General features: G+C 46.3%; 1 protein-coding gene and 1 long non-coding RNA gene across 3 annotated transcripts in view; one reads left to right on the top strand and one right to left on the bottom strand.

Annotated features, from left to right (window-relative positions):
• Positions 1–2,190: 2,190 nt before the first annotated feature.
• CALML6 (calmodulin like 6) lies at positions 2,191–14,274 on the bottom strand. Its single transcript, XM_082230688.1, has 5 exons — positions 14,103–14,274; positions 8,740–8,914; positions 7,308–7,452; positions 6,460–6,560; positions 2,191–2,379 (listed from the first exon to the last, which is right to left on the bottom strand). Exons 1-5 carry the CDS (start codon positions 14,103–14,105, stop codon positions 2,333–2,335), a joined length of 471 nt encoding a protein of 156 aa, XP_082086814.1. The 5' UTR covers positions 14,106–14,274; the 3' UTR covers positions 2,191–2,332.
• Positions 2,387–21,207, top strand: part of LOC309536526 — a 37,349-nt gene continuing 18,528 nt past the window's right edge. Inside the window, exons 1-3 of one of the 2 annotated variants that reach the window (XR_014221575.1) lie at positions 2,387–3,105; positions 3,596–3,674; positions 4,292–4,450. This is a non-coding gene — a long non-coding RNA (uncharacterized lncRNA). Of the gene's footprint in view, positions 3,675–4,291; positions 4,451–21,207 lie in introns of both variants that reach the window. The other variant, XR_014221574.1, reaches the window with a different exon arrangement.

Here is a 21,207-nt window from a genome sequence, read left to right on the forward strand (position 1 = left end):
CTATTAATCCCTTCTATTTTTATTTCTCTCCGAAACATAACAAGCTGCTGTTACAGAGTCAGTCCATCTAGATCTCTATTGCCTATACCTGGTGTAGGGGAACCTTTGGCCTTCCAGATGTTGCTTCACTACAATTCCCATCATTTCTGGCCATTGGCCATGCTTGCTGAGGATAATGGAAGTTGTAATTCAGCAGTATCTGAAGGGCCAAAGTTTCCCCAAACCTGGCCTATAACTGACCAAGCAATACCTCCCCACCCCCAGGGTTTCAGAGATGGGTGTTTCCCAATGCTACCTGGAGATGCGCAGGATTGAACCTGGGGCTTTCTGTATGCAAAGCAGATGCAAATTTAGAGTTGCTTGTTTGCGGCTGGTTGATAGCAAGATCAAGTAGATGGTTGCATCTGTTTTGGGGCCATCATGGAACAAGTGGCTCAGTTTGGAATTTTAATACCTTGGGCAGGACTCTGTTGAGAAAGGGAGTTGGTGTGCACAGTGAGTCCTGATTTAAATTCCCACCATCTCCAGTTTTGTTTTGTTTTTAACTCTGGTGGGGAGCTGCTGTTACCAGTCAGTGTAAACTAGGGATGTATCAACTTACGTTATCTAGATGGTGTTGGACTCTAGGTCCTGTCAGCCTGACCTGTAGTCAGAGATGACTGTGAATAATAAATATCTATATACCACATAACACTAAAATAGGCTTCTGAGCAGTTTAGAAAGAAGAAACACTGGGTGCACAGACTATAAAATATAAATGCCTGGAATTAAAATCTACAATAAAACAATTCAGGAGTTAAAGCAGGAGGACAAAGAGATCAAGGGGAGGCTTGTGTGAACAGGTGTGTCTTTCAAAAGCAGGTGGAATGTCAGTACAGATAGACCTTATAGTCCAGCAACAGTGGTGCAAGACTGTGTAAGATACCTTCATAGGTGGAGACATTTAGCATTTCTAAACATTAAGTGATACAGATGAAATCAGGCTTCAGTTTGTCTCTTCCTCATAGCCAATCTCTCTACTGGCATACTGCACAAGTTGTCCCAGGAAGATGGGACATCCCGTTTCCTCACGTGAGGGCCCAGCAGCCATTTTGGGTGCCGAGATCTTGCCAGAAAAAAGCGCTCTACCCCCCACCCCAAAAAAGAAACCGGGCCGGGGGGGGGGGGCTGCAATCTTGTGAGGGCCATGTGACTCGCACAGGAACACGTTGAGGAAGATGTGCATTCCAGTTTGAGAACTCAATATGTTGGTCATAAGATGAGCCTGCTGGATCAGGCCCAATGACCCATCTAGTCCAGCATGCTGTTCTCACAGTGGTCAGCCAGATACCTCTGAGGAAACTTGCAAGCGGGGCCCAAGCACTAGAAAATTCCCCCCCCCTCCTGTATGGTTTCCAGCAACTGATGTTCAGAAGCATCTCTGCCTCCAAATGTGGAGGTAGAGCAATAGCCATCATGGCTGGTAGCTGTTAATAACCTTATCCCCTCAGAATTTGTCCAATCCTCTTAAGGCTGTCCAAGTTGTTGGCTATTACTGCCTCCTGTGGGAGCAAGTGCCATAGCTTAACTATGTGCTGCGTAAGAAGTTCTTTTAAAAATCTGTCCTGCATCTGTTAACCGCATCTGTTCTTGGCCTTACAGGCTTGCGTTTCTTTCACTGATTCTACCCAAAAAGCCACACTTAGGGGGTAAAGAAAACGGAACCTGGTTTCATTGAAATTTTATTAATATGAATCTTAAACAAGTGCAATCTGTCCAGTTTCCAGCCCTCAATTGCCCAAGGCGATTTAACTTGAGCTGGGCACACACCATGTATTGGCACATTGAAAGCACATTATTTCCCATGAAGATTCCTGAGAGCTGTAGTTTACCCCTCACGTAGCTACAAGTCCCAGCACGGTTAACTGCAGCTCACAGGATTCTTTGGGGGAAATAATGCGCTTTAAAAGTATTGTGAGTACACAGCCTTAAAGCTATGCTAACTTTGTGTGGGGTAGATGCCTGTCGGAGTTCCGGGGTCTTCTCTGAAGAATTCTGGGAATTGTAGCTGAAGGAGAATCCTCTGTAAAGTGGCTTAGCCTGGCTCTTTTTGCAGAACGACCGAATTACACTTTTAAACCTGTTTTAACTCTGTCATGTAGATACACCCCTCTTTGCTTGCAAACTTCTTGCTGTAGGGATGTGGAGATCTGTACACCAATATTTTTTATTTTACCTACAGACATTGTGAGACTTGCCCCTTTTGTCTATTTACATTGCAAGCAGGAAAGTCGCTTGGGTGGAGAGTGGGGACGGGACTCTGACATCAAGAATTAATTTCTTCCAGTGGGCCTTATTGGGTCAATTTAAATGATTCACCGGTCATCATCGCCACAAACTCTAGAAGGGGAAAACAAACATAGATATTTATTAGGAAGAAGGTGGAACTGATCATTTTTCTTCCTCCCCTTGCCCATTTCTTAACTTTCTGCTGTATTTTCAAACACAAATTCAAGAGACGTAAGCCCTGCTGAGCTCAGGGGGGCTTGTTTGTTTATTACATGCAATGTATTTATAGCACACTTCTCCAAGCTATGACCTGTAGGATACCAGGTTTCAAATCCCCACTCGGCCATGAAACTCACTGGGTGACCTTGGGTAAATCTCTTAACCCACCTCACAGGGTTGTGGTGAGAATGAAAAGGGGAGGAGGAGAACCCTGAGCTCCTTGGGAGATAAAGTTGGTATATAAATGTAGTCCCAATGGTTGGTCCATTGGTCAACATCATCTGCACCTTTTCAAAGGCCTGCCTGATGAGATCTTCAGTCTAGCTGGGAGGAGAGAATCCCACAATCTGGGAGCAGCCACAGAAAAGGCTCACTCTATCATAGTCACCACCAACTGTGCGTCTGATGTGAATGGGACCAAGACAGGGTGCTCGCCTGAGAATCTTAGCACATGGGCAGGTTCATAAAGGGAGGCACGATCTTTCTGGTAATCTGAGTCCAAGCCACTTATTAGCAAGCATTACACTCGATAGGTACCACCCACTCTTTTCACATGGAGGCCTGCGCTGGTAGGCCTGACCATCAGCACCAGCCAGTCATTGTTCTGCCCTGTTTGAGGTAGGCCTGGGTGTTGTGTAGAGTCCTGCCGGTCAGGCCCTTATCTCCCAGAGTTTGGCCATGATCACTTTAAACAGCCATGGCTTCCCCGCCAAAAAAAATTTGGGAGCTGTCATTTGTTAAGCATGCTGCAAATTGTTAGGAGACAAGCTCTATCCCCTTCAGCGTTACAATTCCCAGAATTCCCTGGGAAGAGGGATTGGTTGCTAAAGCACTCGACTCTGTGAGGGGTGTTTTAATGGCTCTAGGCACCCTTAACAAATGACAACTCCCAGAATTCTTTGGGAGAAGCAATGGCTACTTACAGTGCTTTGAATGTATGGTGTGCATGGGGCCCGCTACAAGTTTGTTCCAACAGTGCATGGTCCATGTGGCCTGGAAAATCAGGTGACACTGAAGGGGCCAGTCAGCAGCTTAAGAGAGAGGTAAGCCTTGCAGACCTTCTGACTTCCTTCTGCCTTGTTAGTGTGCCCTTCCTTCTGCCTCCTAGCTCCAGGCGCTCAGACTGCAACCTACCTTCAAGGACCCTGCCTCAATTGCCAATCAATAGTTGTCACAGGAGCATGCCGGTAAGTAATCACACAGTTTAAAGTCAGATTTAACTATTTATTAGCAAAAACACTATTTCTGCAGATTTGGTTGTGTGTTAGACTTAATGAGCAGAGTAGCTCATTCCCAGTGGTCTTACTCCATGAAAACCAGTTGATAAGTCTGAACGTCCCCGCCTTCTCGCAGCTGTTTAAGTCCCCTCCTCTCCAGGTCTTTCCCCAAGCAATCAGAGACTGCGCCTGGGTGCAACCAACCTCTCCTCTGCCCTTTTCATACCTCTTCTAGTTCTGGAAGACCAGGAAAGAAGGGGGCTTGTCACAGTAGGAGGGGGAGACACCCGTGACTCTGCACCAGCCTGACTCATCTCTGCCTCTTGCCATCCCTTCCCTCACTTTCCTGCTTCACCTTCTGCCTCTGATTCTGGACTACTTTCTGCTACAGACTCTCCCAGCTCACTAAGCTCTGTTACCTCTTCAGCTCCTGATACCTTCTCTTCCCGGTCTTTCCCCCCTTTTCCCTCTGACCTCTCATCCTTCTTCCCTTGTGTGTGTGTGTGGGGAGGTGTTCCTCAGCTGGTTCCTCCCCCCATTCCTCTGTTTCCAACCAGTCCGTGACAATAGTTTGCTTTTTTCTCTAGAGCATAGAAATCCAGAAACGGCAGCCAGGTGTGGGTGAATGGAGCCAGCTGCAGCCACTGACACATCGCCGAAATAGAGGTCTTCCACTAACAGTGAGCACCTGGACATCATACCAACGAGGACACATAGGGGACCCAGTTGCAATCTTCCCTGCTACGGTGAGATGCATTGTGCATAGTAGTTATTGCAAACTGCATCTCTACATATGTGTACCTTATTCAAATATATTCCTCTTTGGGGGTTAATGTATTCCTTCTCCTTTGGCAATGTGGAAATAGCCAATGCCTCACACTACTCCTGGAGTGGGGAACATTTTTTCAGCCAGGGGGAGGGGACACATGACCTTCTGAGCAACCTTGTAGGGGGCTGCATGTTTGACTGAATGCAGTCAATGTATGATATTTTAGTGTTTTTTTGGTTTCAATGGAAGCCGCCCAGAGTGGCTGGGGAAACCCAGCCAGATGGGTGGGGTACAAATAATAAATTATTATTATTATTATTATTATTATTATTATTATTATTATTATTATTATTGACAGGGCCAGGCCTGAATTAATGGCCCAGAGATGTCAGACCCTAAAGGATGCGCCCTGAGAACCCAAAGTCTCTGGAGTCAAAGCCAGAGAGATTTTGGTCATATTAGTGAGCCTTTCCAGGGTACAGGCAAGCTGTATCCTTAGCCTGGATGGGTCTTGCAGAAGCAGAAAAAGCACCCCTCCATTTGCTGCTCTGAAACAAACATGTACAGGGACATCCTTGGTTGGAGAGTGCATCTGAGCCAAACATTTTTGTCCATACATGATCTTGTGGGTGGGCAACATGCTCAGTTGGTCTTTGGGGGAAACTGTCTAAGGAACCTCCTGCTAGATAATACCATCTCTACGCCACTGTCTGCACCACCAAAAACCACAACCACGTTTCTGTAGTAATCCAAGCATTGTTTTCAATTTATTTATTGCATTTATATCCTACCTTTCCTTCAAATGAGCTCAAGGTTGCATGCATGGTTTTCCACACACACCCCTCATTTAATCCTCACAACAACCCTGTGAAGCAGGTTAGGCTGAGAGGCAGTGACTGGCCCCAAGGTCACCCAAATGGGGGTTTGAACCCTAGTCTCCCCCAGGTTTTATTCCAACGCTTTAACCACTATATCACAATCTGTGGGATCAAACGATTGGGCAGCAACCACCGCATGGCCTCCTGCAATGCAAGAACGGTCTTTAGATCCTTGCCACATATTTTGTAAAAGCAAATTAAGGGACAGTTGTTTTAAGAGTAGGAAAAGTGGCACACGCTGCAATTTATCAAATACGGATACTGACTAATGTCAGTATGGTGCACTATATTGCCATCTCCTGGAAGGCCTGAAGAACTGTGATGGTGCTTCCTGGGTTTATCTGTGTTTCAAGTCAAACATCCTACTAGGAAATTGGTTAGGAAATTGAGTTCAGGATACGTGCAAAACAATGGCGGGGACAGTAAAGTCAGATGGTGGTATCTCAGAGGGTGTAGCCAAATACTGTTGTACTCTGTGAACTCTACAGACCAAGGTGTGCAGTGGGTGGGGGTGGGGTGGAGTTTTTGCTTTTGCTTTATGTCCCATTGAACTCAATGGGCATTACTTCTGAGTAGGCATGTACAGTATTGCACAGTGTGTCACACAAAATGTGTAAAAACCATGGGTTTGCTGGATTAAGGTTGAGCAGTCTTGAACCATTGACTCAGCTAGGGAGGGGCTATGGAATGTTCATTAAAACTCCAAAATTCTTAAAGAGAAAAATAAGAATGCAATCCACAAAGCCCAGGTCAAGTAAGACCATGTTGCATTGGTGACAAGAGAATTAGGAGGAGGCAGAACTGTGGAAGTCTTGCCAATTGTTAGATTGTGTCTACGTACTTTATTAATGCCATGTGTATTTTGAACAAAAAGATAGGGGTGCTGATGTGCCTCAGTTGGTTAGAGCATGGTGCTGATAACACGAAGGTTGCAGGTTTGATCCCCATGTGGGACAGCTGCAGATTCCTGCGTTGCAGAGGGGTTGGGCTAGATGATCCTCAGGGTCCCTTCCAACTCTACAGTTCTATGATTCTATGAATGATTCTATATGGCTGACTGTACCTATGAGACGTTCCTCCCTTCTAACTCCCCATGCATTTCTGATACCTTCGTAGTCAATGGTCCCATCCCCATCTTTGTCAGCTTCTTTCATCATGAGTTCTGCTTCCTGTTCGTTCAGCGGCTCCCCGGCGTTCATCAGCACATACCTAAAGGGCAGAGGCCAAGGTAAGGCGTGGTTGTGCACTATCTGGTATGCTGCCTCTAAACATGGAGGTTCTGCTTTACCTGCACTCACAAAGAGCTATAGATCCGTTCGATTCATGCAGCGCATATTTAATCCATGGAACTCACTCCCACAAGAGGCAGTGATGGCTGCCAACATGACAACCATCACAGATGTCATCTTGGATGAGCGGAATTGGATTGCTCCGGGCCAGGATGAATACTGTGTGGCTTGAAAAGAGGACTGGACAAATTTGTGGAATAGAAGGCTGTGGGAGGGGTAAACTACAATGCCTACGAATCTGGGAATTCCACTCTTAACTCTTCATCCTGGTTTCTTCGAGGTGAATGCTCGTCAAAACCGGAATGATGGCTATGTTCTTCCTCCAATTCCTGGAAATGGCAGGTGTACAGAATGTCATTGTGCTCGGGTCCTGCTTGTGGCATCCAGACTGCTGGACTGATCCAGCAAACTCATCTCATGTTCTTATGCATTTTTTAGTCTGTACAGAATGGAGGCTGGGCTCACATACATACCAAAACAACTACAACCACATGGGAACTGTGGTTTACCCTTCACAGAGCTACAACTCCCAGCACCCTTAAACTACAACCCCCAGGATTCTCTGGGCCAAAGCCATGTACTTTAAATGGTGTGGATGTGAGTAGCAAACTTGGACGGGAGACTTGGCAACGCCCACCCTCCTTTGCCCTGTCTTCTGCTCACTTACTTCAAGGTGTTCCAGTCAATGTAGCCTTTGTGCTCCTGATCAAAGACCTTGAAAGCTGCCCTTAGCTCTTCATCCTGGTTTTTTGACTTTTCGTGGTAAATCCCCATCAAAACCAGGAACCCATCACAGTTGAAGGTGCCTTTGTCTAGGGGAAGAAAAGGAAGGAAGGACTTCTGGAATCCATTAATGCATTCCTATAAGCCAGTTCTTTTTCAACCCAAGGGTCGAAAACATTCCCTTCTGGACAGCTGTCCGAGGGACACATGTCAGTGGTCGTCAGGACCAGGGGCAGTGGGTGCAAAACAGTAGGTGCAGATTTTACATTGGCTGTGCTTATGCAAAAGTAAGTTCCATTGGTGATTTTAGACTCTGGACATTTTAGACTTTGCTGTACTTTGGGATGCTTTCTGCTCATCCTTTTCGCGTAGGGCCACAGACATTTGTACCAGGCCTGTGCAGAGCTTGTCTTGATCTTGGCATGGCAGTGTAAGACCAGTAAGCCCCTAGTGGGGGGCCCTGGCTGGCTTAGCCCTCCAAGGTCTGGGGCAAGTGTACCCGGCTGCCTCCTCCCTCTGCCTGGTCTGCCACACAGTCCTGCCTTGAGGGTACCACTATAAATAGGCTCCTTTTACTGGGAGGAATGGTTGGGAATTGCAAACTAATGTGTGTGGGCAGGGGGGGAGAAAAATAGAATGTATGTGTAACACACACACAGAGAGAGAGAGAGAGAGAGAGAGAGAGAGAGAGAGATGCTACTGCCCCTGTTTGCTCCACTCGCCAAGCTCTTTGCCTTTCCCACACACCTGACCAACCCCCAACCCCACTTTGCACCATACCGTCACCTATCCCCCCCCCATAGCTGGCACCAAGCTCCACCCCCTTTTAAAGGAGGAGGTGCTTCAGAGTGGCCTGCTAAGCCGCTGTGTAAAGCACCTTCTTCGCCTCCATTAAACCTCACCACAAGCGTGTTTACCAGAAGTGGGAGGTGTTTCAGAGTGGCTCTCCCCCTCTGTTAAACGACTTGGCTGGACCAGCCTGCCGTTCCACATGCTGCAGTTGGAGTGGCTGCCTATCAGCAGCTATGCAAACTGCAGAGCGTGACAACGTCTTACATTTTTATGTATATAGCAAGATAATACGGAGCGCCCTTATGCTGAGTCAGGCCATTGGTTCATTAAGCTCACCATTGTTGATGCTGACTGGCAGCACGGCAGGGTTGTCTCTCCCTGCCCTACCAGGAGACACCAGGAATTGGACTTGGGCCCTTTGGCATGCAGAGCAAATGCTCCACCCCTGAGCTGTCACCCTTCCCAGATAGATTGATAAACACAAACTCTCTCTCTTTCCACAGCCCTTCCTTTAATTGTAGCACTATTAGATTTGGGGGGCCAGAATTCTTTCTGAAAAGCCAGGCCAGATGGGGAATCCTTACTGTCTTTGTCCACATCCTTTGCCATCGTTGCCAGCTCTCTCTTGGTGGGGTTGATGCCAATCAGGCTCATGAGCCTCTCCAGCTCATCCGTTTTCACCAAGCCGTTCCCCTCTTCGTCAAACATCTCAAAGATGCCCTTGTACTCAGTGATCTGCTCCGGCGTCAAGGCGATCGACTGCAGGTGAAGAGAGGCATTAAACGACTGGGGCCTGGGTGACAAAACGATGCCTTGGGTAGTGTTCCTGTTCAGGGGGCCCCAGCCAACCTCCTTTCCCACGGTACTCCGTTCCATTCCCTCCAGGGATCTGTGCTGCCCTATCCCTGCCAGCCAGCCAGGATTCCATGCCCACAGAGCATGTTCATGTCTTGTTTGCCTGTTTCAGGAGAGTTGCTCCCTTAGGGTTGCCCCCTTTTGTAATTTTGCAAGCCTTAACACACACCCAGAGAGAGAGAAAGCAAGACGCTGGTATTTGCTCATTTGCTCTCCCCCCCCCCAACAAGAAAACAAAAAAAGAGAGAAAAGGTTGCCTCAGACCGAAAATATTTCCTCACCTCTTCCCTAAGTAAATAAATATCACTGTACAGTGGTACCTCAGGTTACATATGCTTCAGGTTACAGACTCCGCTAACCCAGAAATAGTACCTCGGGTTAAGAACTTTGCTTCAGGATGAGAACAGAAATCGTGCTCTGGCGGCGTGGCAGCAGCAGGGGGCCCCATTAGCTAAAGTGGTGCTTCAGGTTAAGAACATTTTCAGGTTAAGAATGGACCTCCGGAATGAATTCAGTTTTTAACCCAAGGTACCACTGTACTCTCTGCAACACAGGAATAGGCCTTGTCTGTGGTGGCTCCCTGTTTGTGGAATGCTCTCCCCAGGGATGCTTGCCTGGCGCCATCATTATCATTATATATTACATATATAATGTAATATATATAATGTAATTATATATAATATAACCTAGCAGTTTGAAAGCACATCAAGTGCAAGTAGATAAATAGGTACCACTCCAACAGCAAGGTAAACGGCATTTCCGTGCGCTGCTCTGGTTCGCCAGAAGTGACTTATCATGCTGGCCACATGACCCAGAAGCTGTCTGCAGACAAACGCCGGTCCCTCAGCCTATAGAGCGAGATGAGCACCGCAACCCCAGTCGTTCGCGACTGGACTTAACTGTCAGGGGTCCTTTACCTTTTTAGAAGTAATAATAATAAAAACTCCATTTCCCTTTGTTCTCACCATGGACAAACCATCAGTAGCCCTCCACCATGTGTGATTTGAGGAAATAGCCATATTCCTTAGTGATTTGTGCCCCCCAGTTTTTTTTTGGAGGTTTAACTTTTTATTTTTGTGCCAAAATTAAACTCGCCAGTCTGTCCTTAATTTGCCACAATACTATTTGTTTGTCGTTTTTAAGACCTGGGCACAGCTGTTCACCCAGCCATGAAATTCACCAGATAGCCTCTCAGTTTAGCCAACCTCACTGGGTTGTTGTAAAGAGGGAACACACACCATTGCTTCTGGGAGGAAGAAGAGAGGAGAAAGCTTGCCACCTGTTTTCAGAGTTAATTTTGAGCTCAAACTAGGAGCAAACACCAGAGGGCAGTGTTGTGTAGCTTCAGGATCCTGAGCGCTATTCAATCCATCCCAGAATGATTTTATTATCAGCAAAGCATTTTCGAGCAAGGGGTGGTCGGAGGCATTTCCAATATATAACTGCAAATTTATTTATTTACCTAGTCTAATGGAAGCCATGTACCAATTTAATTTGCCCTTTGTTGGAATACGTCTTGCTTTTGGCCATAGCTGTTGCCAGGGGTGTGGGAGGTAAAATAATAGAATTCTAGAGTTGGAAGGGGATCCCAAGGGTCATCTAGTCCAACCCTCTGCAATATATATGATCAAGGTTTGTTTACCATCCCCTTAAGCACAACGTCTAGGGCATTTCACAAAAAATAGATGCAGAAATGAAATATAACAAAAAAAGAAAAGAAAATGTTTTTAAAGGACATGGGGGCATTTATGGGAGAATAAACATGTCTGCTTAGGGGTGGAAGAAGAATCAGGTTGGTGCCAGGTGGGCCTCTTGGGGGAGGAAATTCCACAAACACTCTGCCACCTTTTTCTCTCTGGCCTTGCATCACCTGGAGGAGAATCTCTGAAGTTTTTCTCCCTCACTCCTAACACTAGAACTCAGAGCTATCCAGTAAAGCAGTATTTTGGAAGATTCAAGTGCAGGCCAAGGAAACTGATTTTTTCACCCTGCACACACAGCTAAACTTAGGGCATTTGCTCCCCCAAGAGGCCATGGCAGTCACCAATTTGGATGGCTTTGGAAGAGGGTTAGGCTAACAGTGGCTGCTAGCCACATAGGCTGTGTACACACTAAGCCTTTTAAGCACATTCAGAGCACGTGCTTTTGTAGAATCATAGAGTTGGAAGGGACCTGGAGCATTATCAAGTCCAACCCCCCCCCCTGCAATGCAGGAATATGCCGTTGTCCCATATGGGGATGGAACCTGCGACCTTGACGTTCTCAGCACCATGCTCTAACCAACTGATCAAGAACCCAAGGGCATAATTCTTTCCCTCAAAGAAATCTGGGCGCTGTAGTTTGTTAAGGGGGTTGCTGGGAAATTGCGACACTCGGAGGGGTGAACTTACAATGCCCAGAATTCTTTGGAGGACATAATGTGTTTCGAATGTGCTTTAAAGTTATAGTGAATATACAGGCTGTGTTCTGCCATCCTGTCGGAGGCAGGATGCCTCCATATACTAGTTGCTGTGGTGAACAAGTGGGGAGAGTGTGCCGGTGAAATAAATATATGTTTGTAAGAGAGGCGGGGGCAAGGAAGAACAAGAGGAATAGGGGTCAGTGGTGGGTTAGTCATTAACTGCAAAGAGTGGTGATTCTGATAGTATTTTGGGGGCACAGGGTCGGTCTGACCCAGATTATTGCAATTAATGAGCATGACTAATTAAGGTCAATTAATTTCAGCAGGTCTATTCTGAGCAGGACTAATGTTGCCTACAACCCACTTTTTAAAACTAGGGTCAGGATTGTGTCCTTTAACACTCCTCTCTCCCACTTTCCTGTAGAAAAATATATATCTGAGGGTATCGCCGCTCCCAGGGGGAGACTGTGTACCCTGGCATCCCATGAATGAGGTTTTTTTTATTTCATTGAAGACTGAGAAAACAGAAACTGTTTGAGAAGGGGAAGCGCTGAAGGTAATTGTTGCTACAGCAACACATCAGCTGCATGGTTTGCAACAATTATAATAAATATGATTGATTGTTCTTTAGAGAAAGGTGCTTGGGATATCAGATCCCTGCTTGATAAAGCACTTGCTTTATTAAAAAGAAATCCAGGAAGATATTAGTAATAATAGGCATGCTCTTTCATTGATATATCAAGGGAACTTTGAAGTTCTGAACTTTGATTGGACTTTCCCCATTAACTGTAGTCACCCAATGCTTTGAAAGCACTGCTGGCAAAAATGAGGCGTTTAAATGAGGGTGGGCCTTTTTGGTGGTGGTGGGAATATAGTCCTCTTTCAGTAATTTGAGAATGGGATGCAAAATGGGCTGAATGACTTATCCTTTCAGAATGAGCCAGATATCCAACCAGGCAACATCGCAGCCACCTTGAATCAGCTTTGTGATGTCATCGCATGCCCAAATCTGATAGGTTACATAGCACCGCATCACATTTAATCCATCAGGGGGAGCCTCTGATTGCCTTCCAAATGTTGCTGAGCTGCCACTCCTATAATCATTGGCTAGGCTTACTAGGGCTGATGGGAGTTGTAGTTCAACAACATCTGGAGGGCTAAAGGTTTCCCACACCTACACTATGTGATCTCTGATTGGTTGGGATCACATTCTCAGGAGCAAGACAATCAACAGACCCAAGTTAGATCGTGACTATTGATTTCAATGAGTCCACTCTCAGTAGCACTTAATTAGATACAACAACATGTTTTTGGACCCCCTTCAATATTGAAGCCTGGAAGTTGAATATGAAGCTGCTACATGCACACCCACCCTTGAATAGCTGCACTGGTGAAAAGTCCTCTATCAATCCCTCTGATTGCAAACACAGTGCTCCCATGCCAGCAGAAACAGTGCCAAATCTGTGCCACTAAGCATTAAAATAATAAAATAAGCAAAAAGTACACACACATGCACACACATCCCAAACCCCACTCTCTCAGACAAGCAGCCCACAAAGGAATAAGCATGCTGAGTGGTCTTCAGCCATCTCAGAATGTTGGAGAGAATGAATTTGTCCCATTGAGCCTCATACAGATTATATAGCACCCTGGAGAAGGAGGTAGATGAATGGACAGGAGAACTCTAGTTATGGGTGAAGATTTAGGGGAGGGATGACTGGCCTTGTATAAATCCACTATGAATACCCTATTGCTGCATAATACACCCTGCCCCCCCAAAAAAAAATCCCACCGTGTGAAACAGCAATACTTTGTTACTGGTCTGATTTATGGAGAACATTTGAATAATATATAAAAAGTTGGGTTTTTTTGTTTGTTTGCTGCATCAAATTTTTAAAAATCTATTTAGTCCTACATTTGGGAGATTTGCCTATAAAAGCAAATAATCAAAAGCTAGATAACCTCCTCTGAGAAGCTCAGGTTTTCTGGTGATGGTATCTAGAGGTCTGCCACAGAGGTTCCATTTAGCAAAGGCTGTCAAATAGACATTGAGAGATCTTTTCCGTGAGCTTGGTTAACACTTGTTCTAAAGGAAGGGGTCCTGTTCAACCATCTAAAGATCTTTTGCTAACCTTCCTAAACGTACTGCAAAGTCCACTACTTTGGATGAACCCAAGTTGTGGGAAAGGCAGAGGGACAATGTCCCTCTATCCCCATTTCATTTTTTCAGTGCAACAGGAAACCTCCAGTTAGGAACAGAAGAAGCTGCCTTATACTGTCAGAACATTTTATCCATTTAGCTCAGTAATGCCTACACTGGCGAGCAGCAGCTCTTCAGGATTTCAGGCAGGGAGTCTCTCCCAGTCCTACCTGGAGATGCCAGGGGTTGAACCTGAGACCTTTTGCATGCCATGCGGATGCTCTGCCACTGATGCTCTACCCACATAGGAAGCTGTCTTAAGCTGAATCAGACCATCGGTCCATCTAACCCTGTACTGTCCACACGGACTGGCAGCATCTCTCCAGGTTGTTAGTCAGAGGACATTCCTAGCCCTATTTGAAGATGCTGGGAATTGAACCAGCATGCAGAGCAGGTGCTCTAACCACTGAGCCATAAAACGCTCCCCAGTTCTGAAAGCATAATTCCAGTTAATTCAAAGTTGCGGAAATTCCAGGTAAAAGGAGACTCACCATTTTCTTGGTGTTTTCGAACTGCTTCGAGAAGGTGAGTTTGCCGGTGGAGGAGTTGAGCACGAGGACAGGGCATGAAGTCACTCCCTTTTACAGCTAGAGAAAAAGTGCTCAGCACTCAGGACCCAGGGGGATGAGCCTCTTGGCAACCTTTTATGGAAGTGAAGGTGGAGGGAGCCCTATTTCTGGAGGGTTCTTCCTTCTCAACAGCACCTGCTGCTGCGTCCCAGAGGCCCCCTGGCTACAAGGCAACTTCCATGGCTATTTTGTGTGGTCACAATGGTGAGGAAGAAAAGCCCATTTTGTTCATTCAAAAATGTCTTCCCTACTTCACATTCTCTCTCTCTCTCTCTCTCTCTCTCTCTGTTCTTTGTAAAAGCATTTACAGTGGTACCTCAGGTTACAGACGCTTCAGGTTACATATGCTTCAGGTTACAGACTCCGCTAACCCAGAAATAGTACCTCGGGTTAAGAACTTTGCTTCAGGATGAGAACAGAAATCATGCAGTGGCGGCACAGCGGCAGCAGGAGGCCCCATTAGCTAAAGTGGTGCTTCAGGTTAAGAACAGTTTCAGGTTAAGAATGGACCTCCGGAACAAATTAAGTACTTAACCTGAGGTACCACTGTATATGAATAATAAGGCAGAGGCGGGGGTGTTTGGCTTTTGTTTTAACAAAGAGTGGTGGAGGTGAATGAACTGCAACAGTTCCCTGCTCCCAAGGAGCTTACAAATGTAAATTGGGCAGGAGGAAGAAGACTCAGGACAGTGCAACAGACTCCTACAAGAGGCAGTGGACTCTCCTTCCTTGAAGGCTTTTAAGCAGAGGCTGGATGGCCATCTGTCATGGATGCTATAGCTGAGATTCCTGCATTGCAGGGGGTTGGACTAGATGACTCTCGGGGTCCCTTCCAGCTCTACAGTTCAATGATTTTATGCTATACTGTGTTCAGGAACCATTCCCCAACCCTTCATATATGAGCTGTGTTTTGGATTGTGATGTTAAGCTGCAATCCTCAGTGTGCTTACCTGGAAGTAAGCTCCAATGGGAGTTTACATCTGAGCAGACGTCTCTAGGATTGCATTATTTGCTTCATAAAGTATGACCCCCCACGACATTCTGGCGACGTGGAAATAAGTGAGTGGAAGCACTCTCGCTGCTTCTAAAGGCTCTTTTTAGGACAAAGAGGGTTTTTTAAAAAACAAACAAAAAACACCCATACATTTCAAAGAATGGAGCGAGGAAATAGCTACAGCTGCAGGGGAATGAGAAAGATAGCAAAAAGAGATCCTTTCCTTCCAGATTGTAATTATTTCCCTTCTGGACTTTTTCCACCAAAGTACATTTCAGCATTAAGCACTTTGCTCCTGATTGCAAAGTTTTATCTGGTGTGGTCACTTCTGAAAAACAGAACAAAACATATCTTAGCAGAAAGCAAGGGTGGGAAACCTTAGGCCTTGTGACTGTCCCCAGACAACCAGCCTTCCTCCGCATCCTCCTTGCATGTTTTTGCCTGTCTGGAATGTGTCCTTGAACTCTGATCATGCTTCTTGCTTGCCTGGAAGAAGGACAGAGAGTGTGTGTGCAGGAAGCAGCGGCGGCCGCCGAGACCACATAACACCGGTCTCGAAAGACCTACATTGGCTCCCAGCACGTTTCCGAGCACAATTCAAAGTGTTGGTGTTGACCTTTAAAGCCCTAAACGGCCTCGGCCCAGTATACCTGAAGGAGCATCTCCACCCCCATCGTTCTGCCCGGACGCTGAGGTCCAGTGCCGAGGGCCTTCTGGCGGTTCTCTCATTGCAAGAAGCAAAGCTACAGGGAACCAGGCAGAGGGCCTTCTCGGTGGTGGCGCCCACCCTGTGGAACACGCTCCCATCAGATGTCCAGTGCCGAGGGCCTTCTGGCGGTTCTCTCATTGCAAGAAGCAAAGCTACAGGGAACCAGGCAGAGGGCCTTCTCGGTGGTGGCGCCCACCCTGTGGAACACGCTCCCATCAGATGTCAAAGAGATAAACAACTACCTGACATTCAGAAGACATCTTAAGGCGTTCAGGGATGTTTTTAATGTGTGACATCTTAGTTTATTTTTGGTCTTTGTGGAAGGCGCCCAGAGTGGCTGGGGAAACCCAGCCAGATGGGCGGGGTACAAAAAATAAATAATTATTATTATTATTATTATTATTATTATTATTATTATTATTATTACCACCATACCAAGGTAAAATTCGCATTCGTTACTCCACCAACGTTTGCCTCTGGACCTGCCCATCTAGGGCCACGTGGCTCTTGGAAGGTTGCCCACAAGGTAACATGGCCTTAGAGCTGAAAGAGCTCCCCCACTATTGCTATAAATGACTGCTTACAAGCCAAGGGGCAGACAGCGAAGCAGTATAGAACAAGGCATGCAAGTCCTGTCCAGGAAAGGTTCGTAGTCTAAGTCTAATGAATGAATATTGAGAAAGGGCAGAGCTAATCTCCCCTTACGTGGGGCCAATGGCCTGGTCTAGTTGTGATGTACCTATTGCAGCCTCTAGCTGTGTGTTTCTGGCAGCAGCAGTGGTTTTCCAAGATGGGATGCTCCTCCAATGGGGTTCTCCACAGTGGTTGCTGGCGTGGCTAGAATAGAGCAGGGTAAGGTGTGTGAGAATGTCGCACATAGCAGTTCCTGGAGTGCCAGGTTGTGTACAATGATCACCAAACTCCATTTGTATGTGATCAACACACAGATCAATTGCACATTCTTTAAGGTGCATTGAAAAACTGGTTTGACTCTGAGGAGTCCCTTCATCTTGATGCAATTCCCCCCCCCCAGCCACCCACTCCGTCTGTCTCCTGACCCCTGTTTTTCCTCCTCCTAAGCAAAGTGTCCAGCCTCTGCTGGCACTCTTAATGAGTTATGCCCCTGGCGGCATTTCCCGTAAGGGAGCAAATAGCAGCTCTGATTAGCCAGAACAGAGCCTAGCATGATTGCCAGAGCACGTTAGAGAGTAATTGTACAAATGTGCCATAACATCTCTAATGCGGAGATTAAGAGAACGGTTTGGAGAGCAGAAGGCCGTGAAGTAGCAGCGGCAGAGAAGGAGGGCAGAACTGGGGCGCTGGAAGAGCGGTCGGTTTGAGATTTCAGCATTTAGCAATGCCAAGTATTCCTAGATCCAGGAGAGCATTGACAATAGCTTGCATCAATGTGTTTGTTTATACCATATGAACCCCACTTTTTATTCCAAGGTGGCACACACACTTCTCCCTCTATTTTATCCTCACAACAACCCTGTGAGGCTAATTCTTGTTTTGTCTCCATCCTCTGCCCTGCCGAGTTCTACAGCACTGAGCCTGAGGAAGGTGTCAGCCCGGGCCACCCCTTGGACAGCTTGCAAGAAAGAAGGCAGGCAGCTGGGAGCTGGCTCAGGGCTGACCCCAATGCCCCCTTCACCCTATTCTGAAGCCATCCAAGTTGGTGGCCATCACACCCTCTCATGGGTGTGAATTAGTTGTTTAACTATATGCTGTCCCTGTATCTGCCCTGAATCTTCCAACATTCTCCTTTGCTGGATGACCCTGGTTTCTAGTCCCTCCACAGCTTGCATAATCCTGCACACCTCTGCCATGTCCCCTCTTCCCTGCCACAACTTTAAGCATGCAGATACCGCCCTCTGGCTTTGTGTGTGTGTGTGTGTGTGTGTGTGTGTGTGTGTTGATTGCCCTACGTTTGTTGCAGAACCCAATGGGGGAAAGTGTCTTTCTTGCAAGGAAATAGGATGATACGGTTGCAAGCAGAGCACCTGTTGTTGTCCCTAAAGGCTTTAATCAGCACCACCAGCACCATGCCAGGTGGATAGCAGTCCCAAGAGCAAAGGCTCTCCAAGTTGCGCACGCCATATAAGGGGAGCGGTCAGAGGACAAGCATATTTTGAACACTGTCAAGGGAACTGGAAGCTACTAGCTATGGAAAGCCACTAAGTTTACTCCTGCTGCTGGGCCTGGGAGGGGAAATACTGCTGAGGAGGCTGACTTTGGGGGGGGGGGAGATGTTACCAGCTTAATAGGGTCACATTTGCTCAGAGGAACCTGGAGCCTCGGATTGGCTGATACTGTACTTTAAATGAAACTTCACTCTCCACAGCCCTAAATGCTGCTGGCTATGGAGTGAGACAAGTCACTTCTAGACAATCTGTTTATTGAGCATTTGTCACAATTTGTTAGAACCAAGTTTGAGATGAGGTTAGATGATGTTGGCTATTAATTGAGCATTCATTCTAATCTAGAGCATGCCAGGCATCCTTTTCAAGTGTGCATTCATGACTATTTGTGCTCATGGTGGTGTTGGAGTGGTTATATGTGATCTGGCTTTCTGTAGTGTTTGCAAAAATTCCAGGGTGCTTGTTTTCCAATTGGTGCACATCCCAACATTTCCTGCTGAAGCCTTGTAATTTTAAATACCATAAATGTTCCGTTTGTTGGGTTGTTTCGTCCTGCTTTTGTTGTGCTGAGTTGCTCTCCAGACAGCGATGGTGCCGTAACATTGGGGTAGCATCACAGAATAATACTGAACGGCGGGTGGATGGTCCAGCATATTTCCACCATTAATGCACTATTATTGTGTCAACTGCACCTTGCAGAATACACCTGTTTAAAAGCACCTGTTTGGAGTGGACCCTCTGATTTATGGGGAGGTGAAATTACACTGTGGGAAGCAAATGTTGCTCCCCCTTTTCCAAGCATTTCCTCATTGCTGTTATTATCCCAAAGAATTCAATTTGCAGAGTGGCAGGTAGTGAGGTTGTTGTGCAAGAGCTCCAAAATCATCTTTGATTGTGCTCCCTGATGCTGTTATGTCATTAAATCTGACCTCCGAAGCAGCGACAGTCTGGAAGCTCACATATAATATTTTCACTAAGATATTTCCAAGCACACTTTAGCCTGCTTTTCAGGGGCATAAATTATATGTCAGGTCCAGACTGTGTGGACTACATAGAAATAAGCAAGATCTCAGTGTGCACTGAATGTAGAATATAATGTTGTTTGTATGCAGCTGTCTTTTCCAGAATGTGCTGGAAGCAGGTACTCCAGTGATCTAGGACCAAGGAATGATCTACCGTTTTATTTTTTAAAGGAATTGAAGAAAAACAGGGATGAGCCCAGTTTAAGCCAGCCTCCTACTTTCCTGGCCTCACACACACAAAGTCCATTTCTTCTGAGACACTGCAGTCACAACCCGGCCAGAGAACATGGAGTAATGGTGTGAAAGCTTTCCAACTGTACACTTTGATTCATCAGAAGCCTGCCTTGCAGTGATGCAAAAGCAAATAGGTTGCTCCCCCCCCCCTTCTGCTAGAGCTGCACCTACCCATTAGACAGAGAGGGATGCGGGTGGGGGGGGAGAGAGAGATTTGATTCCACATGCATTTAAAGGCAAATCTACTCAATTCACATTTTCTGGAACAATCTGAAAATTGAAATGCAGCCATCCTTCGAAATCCAGGCTTCTCTGAATTTTGCAATGCTGTTCTCCAACCGCATAATATGTGTGAAAATGCTTACTGCAGGGTAAAGTGTGTAGAAAAATGCATGCATTGGTGAAAATAAGATACAAGACAACGACTACACTGTATTAAGGGTGATTGTGTTGCAAAATTCCGTATATATTAAAGGAAATGGCATACAATGGGGACCTTTGCATGAAAATGCTGGCGAATTTTCATGAGGGCTTTTGCCGTCGTTTAATTGCAATCTGACATGGAAATGTGGAGAAGTGAACTTGAGAATGGAAAAATGAGAAACTGAAATGGAAGGATTTGCCCATCCCTAACTGCAACAAAATGCTGCAGTGTGGCTTGGTCCTGTTTTGGTCTTCTGCTCAGTTCCACCTCCTTTCAGGAGCTTCCATTTTGAGCCCCTTCCTGATTTTCTGTTTCCTCCTCCCCCCCTCCAAATTGCCAACAGATGCTCAGCATCCTGTTGTTCCTGAGCATGCTCAGTCCTCATTGGGCTGCCCCCCACCCCTGCTCTTCTCACGTCCTCCCCAATATATTCCCCCTGCTTCTGCAAAAGTTGGGGTTTCCAAAGCCATGTACTTTATTTACCATCTTTGGACTATATATGCAATCATAACCAGGCACTTGAGTTCACAGCTGGTAGTTCCTGCAACAGAGCTTTGCTGTGTTCTGACCAGTCAGCCTTGCCTTCCGCTAACATCCTCCATTGTATTACCCTTCTCACCTCCTAGATGCGATGGCTATGTTTCTCTCCCTCCATTGTTGGTTGCAGTAAGCCTCTGAATGCCAGGTGCTGGGAATCACAGGTGGGGGAACAGCTGATGTTGCACTCAGGTCCTCCTTGTGGGTTTTCCTATGGAAACCTAGTTGGCTGCTGAGAGCAGGATCCTGGACTAGATTAGATGGGCTTTTGGCCTGATCCAGCAGCCAGACTTTTCTTCTGTTTTTTTCCCCCATCTCTCTTCCCAGCAGGCAGGCTGTGCATGCACTTGGGACACCAAAATGAAAAAAATGAGAAATTTTTGAAAGAATTTGATTTTTTTTTAAAAAAGCACCAAAGTAGTTATCATGGGGAAAATTAGAACTTGGTTAGACTTATTGCACTTCACTCCAAACTCTCTCTCCCCATTTTTTTGTTTTTGTTTTATTCCTTATCCCCACTGAAACTGTGTGTGTGTCCCCCTTACTAATGTAAATTGAAGTAATGCAAGGAAATTGGATCCTGTCATGTGTTGCACATGACACACATGCACACACATTTCAGCACACATGTAATATTTGGTTTAGTACTGCTTTTATTTTGAATTATATATTGGGGGGCTTTCATAGGTGCCATCCCACGCTGAAGATTGTGGGTGCCCACAACGAAGGGCTTCAACTTTGCCCATTGGCTTTGGGGGCCCGCAGCGCTCACAAATATATTATTGTGGGTGCCAAAGCACCTGTGGCCCCCTGGAGTTGGCTTCAGTGGGGTGGGGGCTTATAATAGTTTCAGTGCCCAGGGATTGGAAAGGTCTTAATCAGCATTGAATATTAGACAGAAACCCTCTCTATGGCCTTCTCAGCTGAATCTCTTTCTCTTCCAACCAGCCTTTTAAGCAGAGATCT

This window comes from Podarcis vaucheri (assembly GCF_965113315.1).
Source record: "Podarcis vaucheri genome assembly, chromosome: 7".
In the NCBI taxonomy this organism is placed as follows: domain Eukaryota; kingdom Metazoa; phylum Chordata; class Lepidosauria; order Squamata; family Lacertidae; genus Podarcis; species Podarcis vaucheri.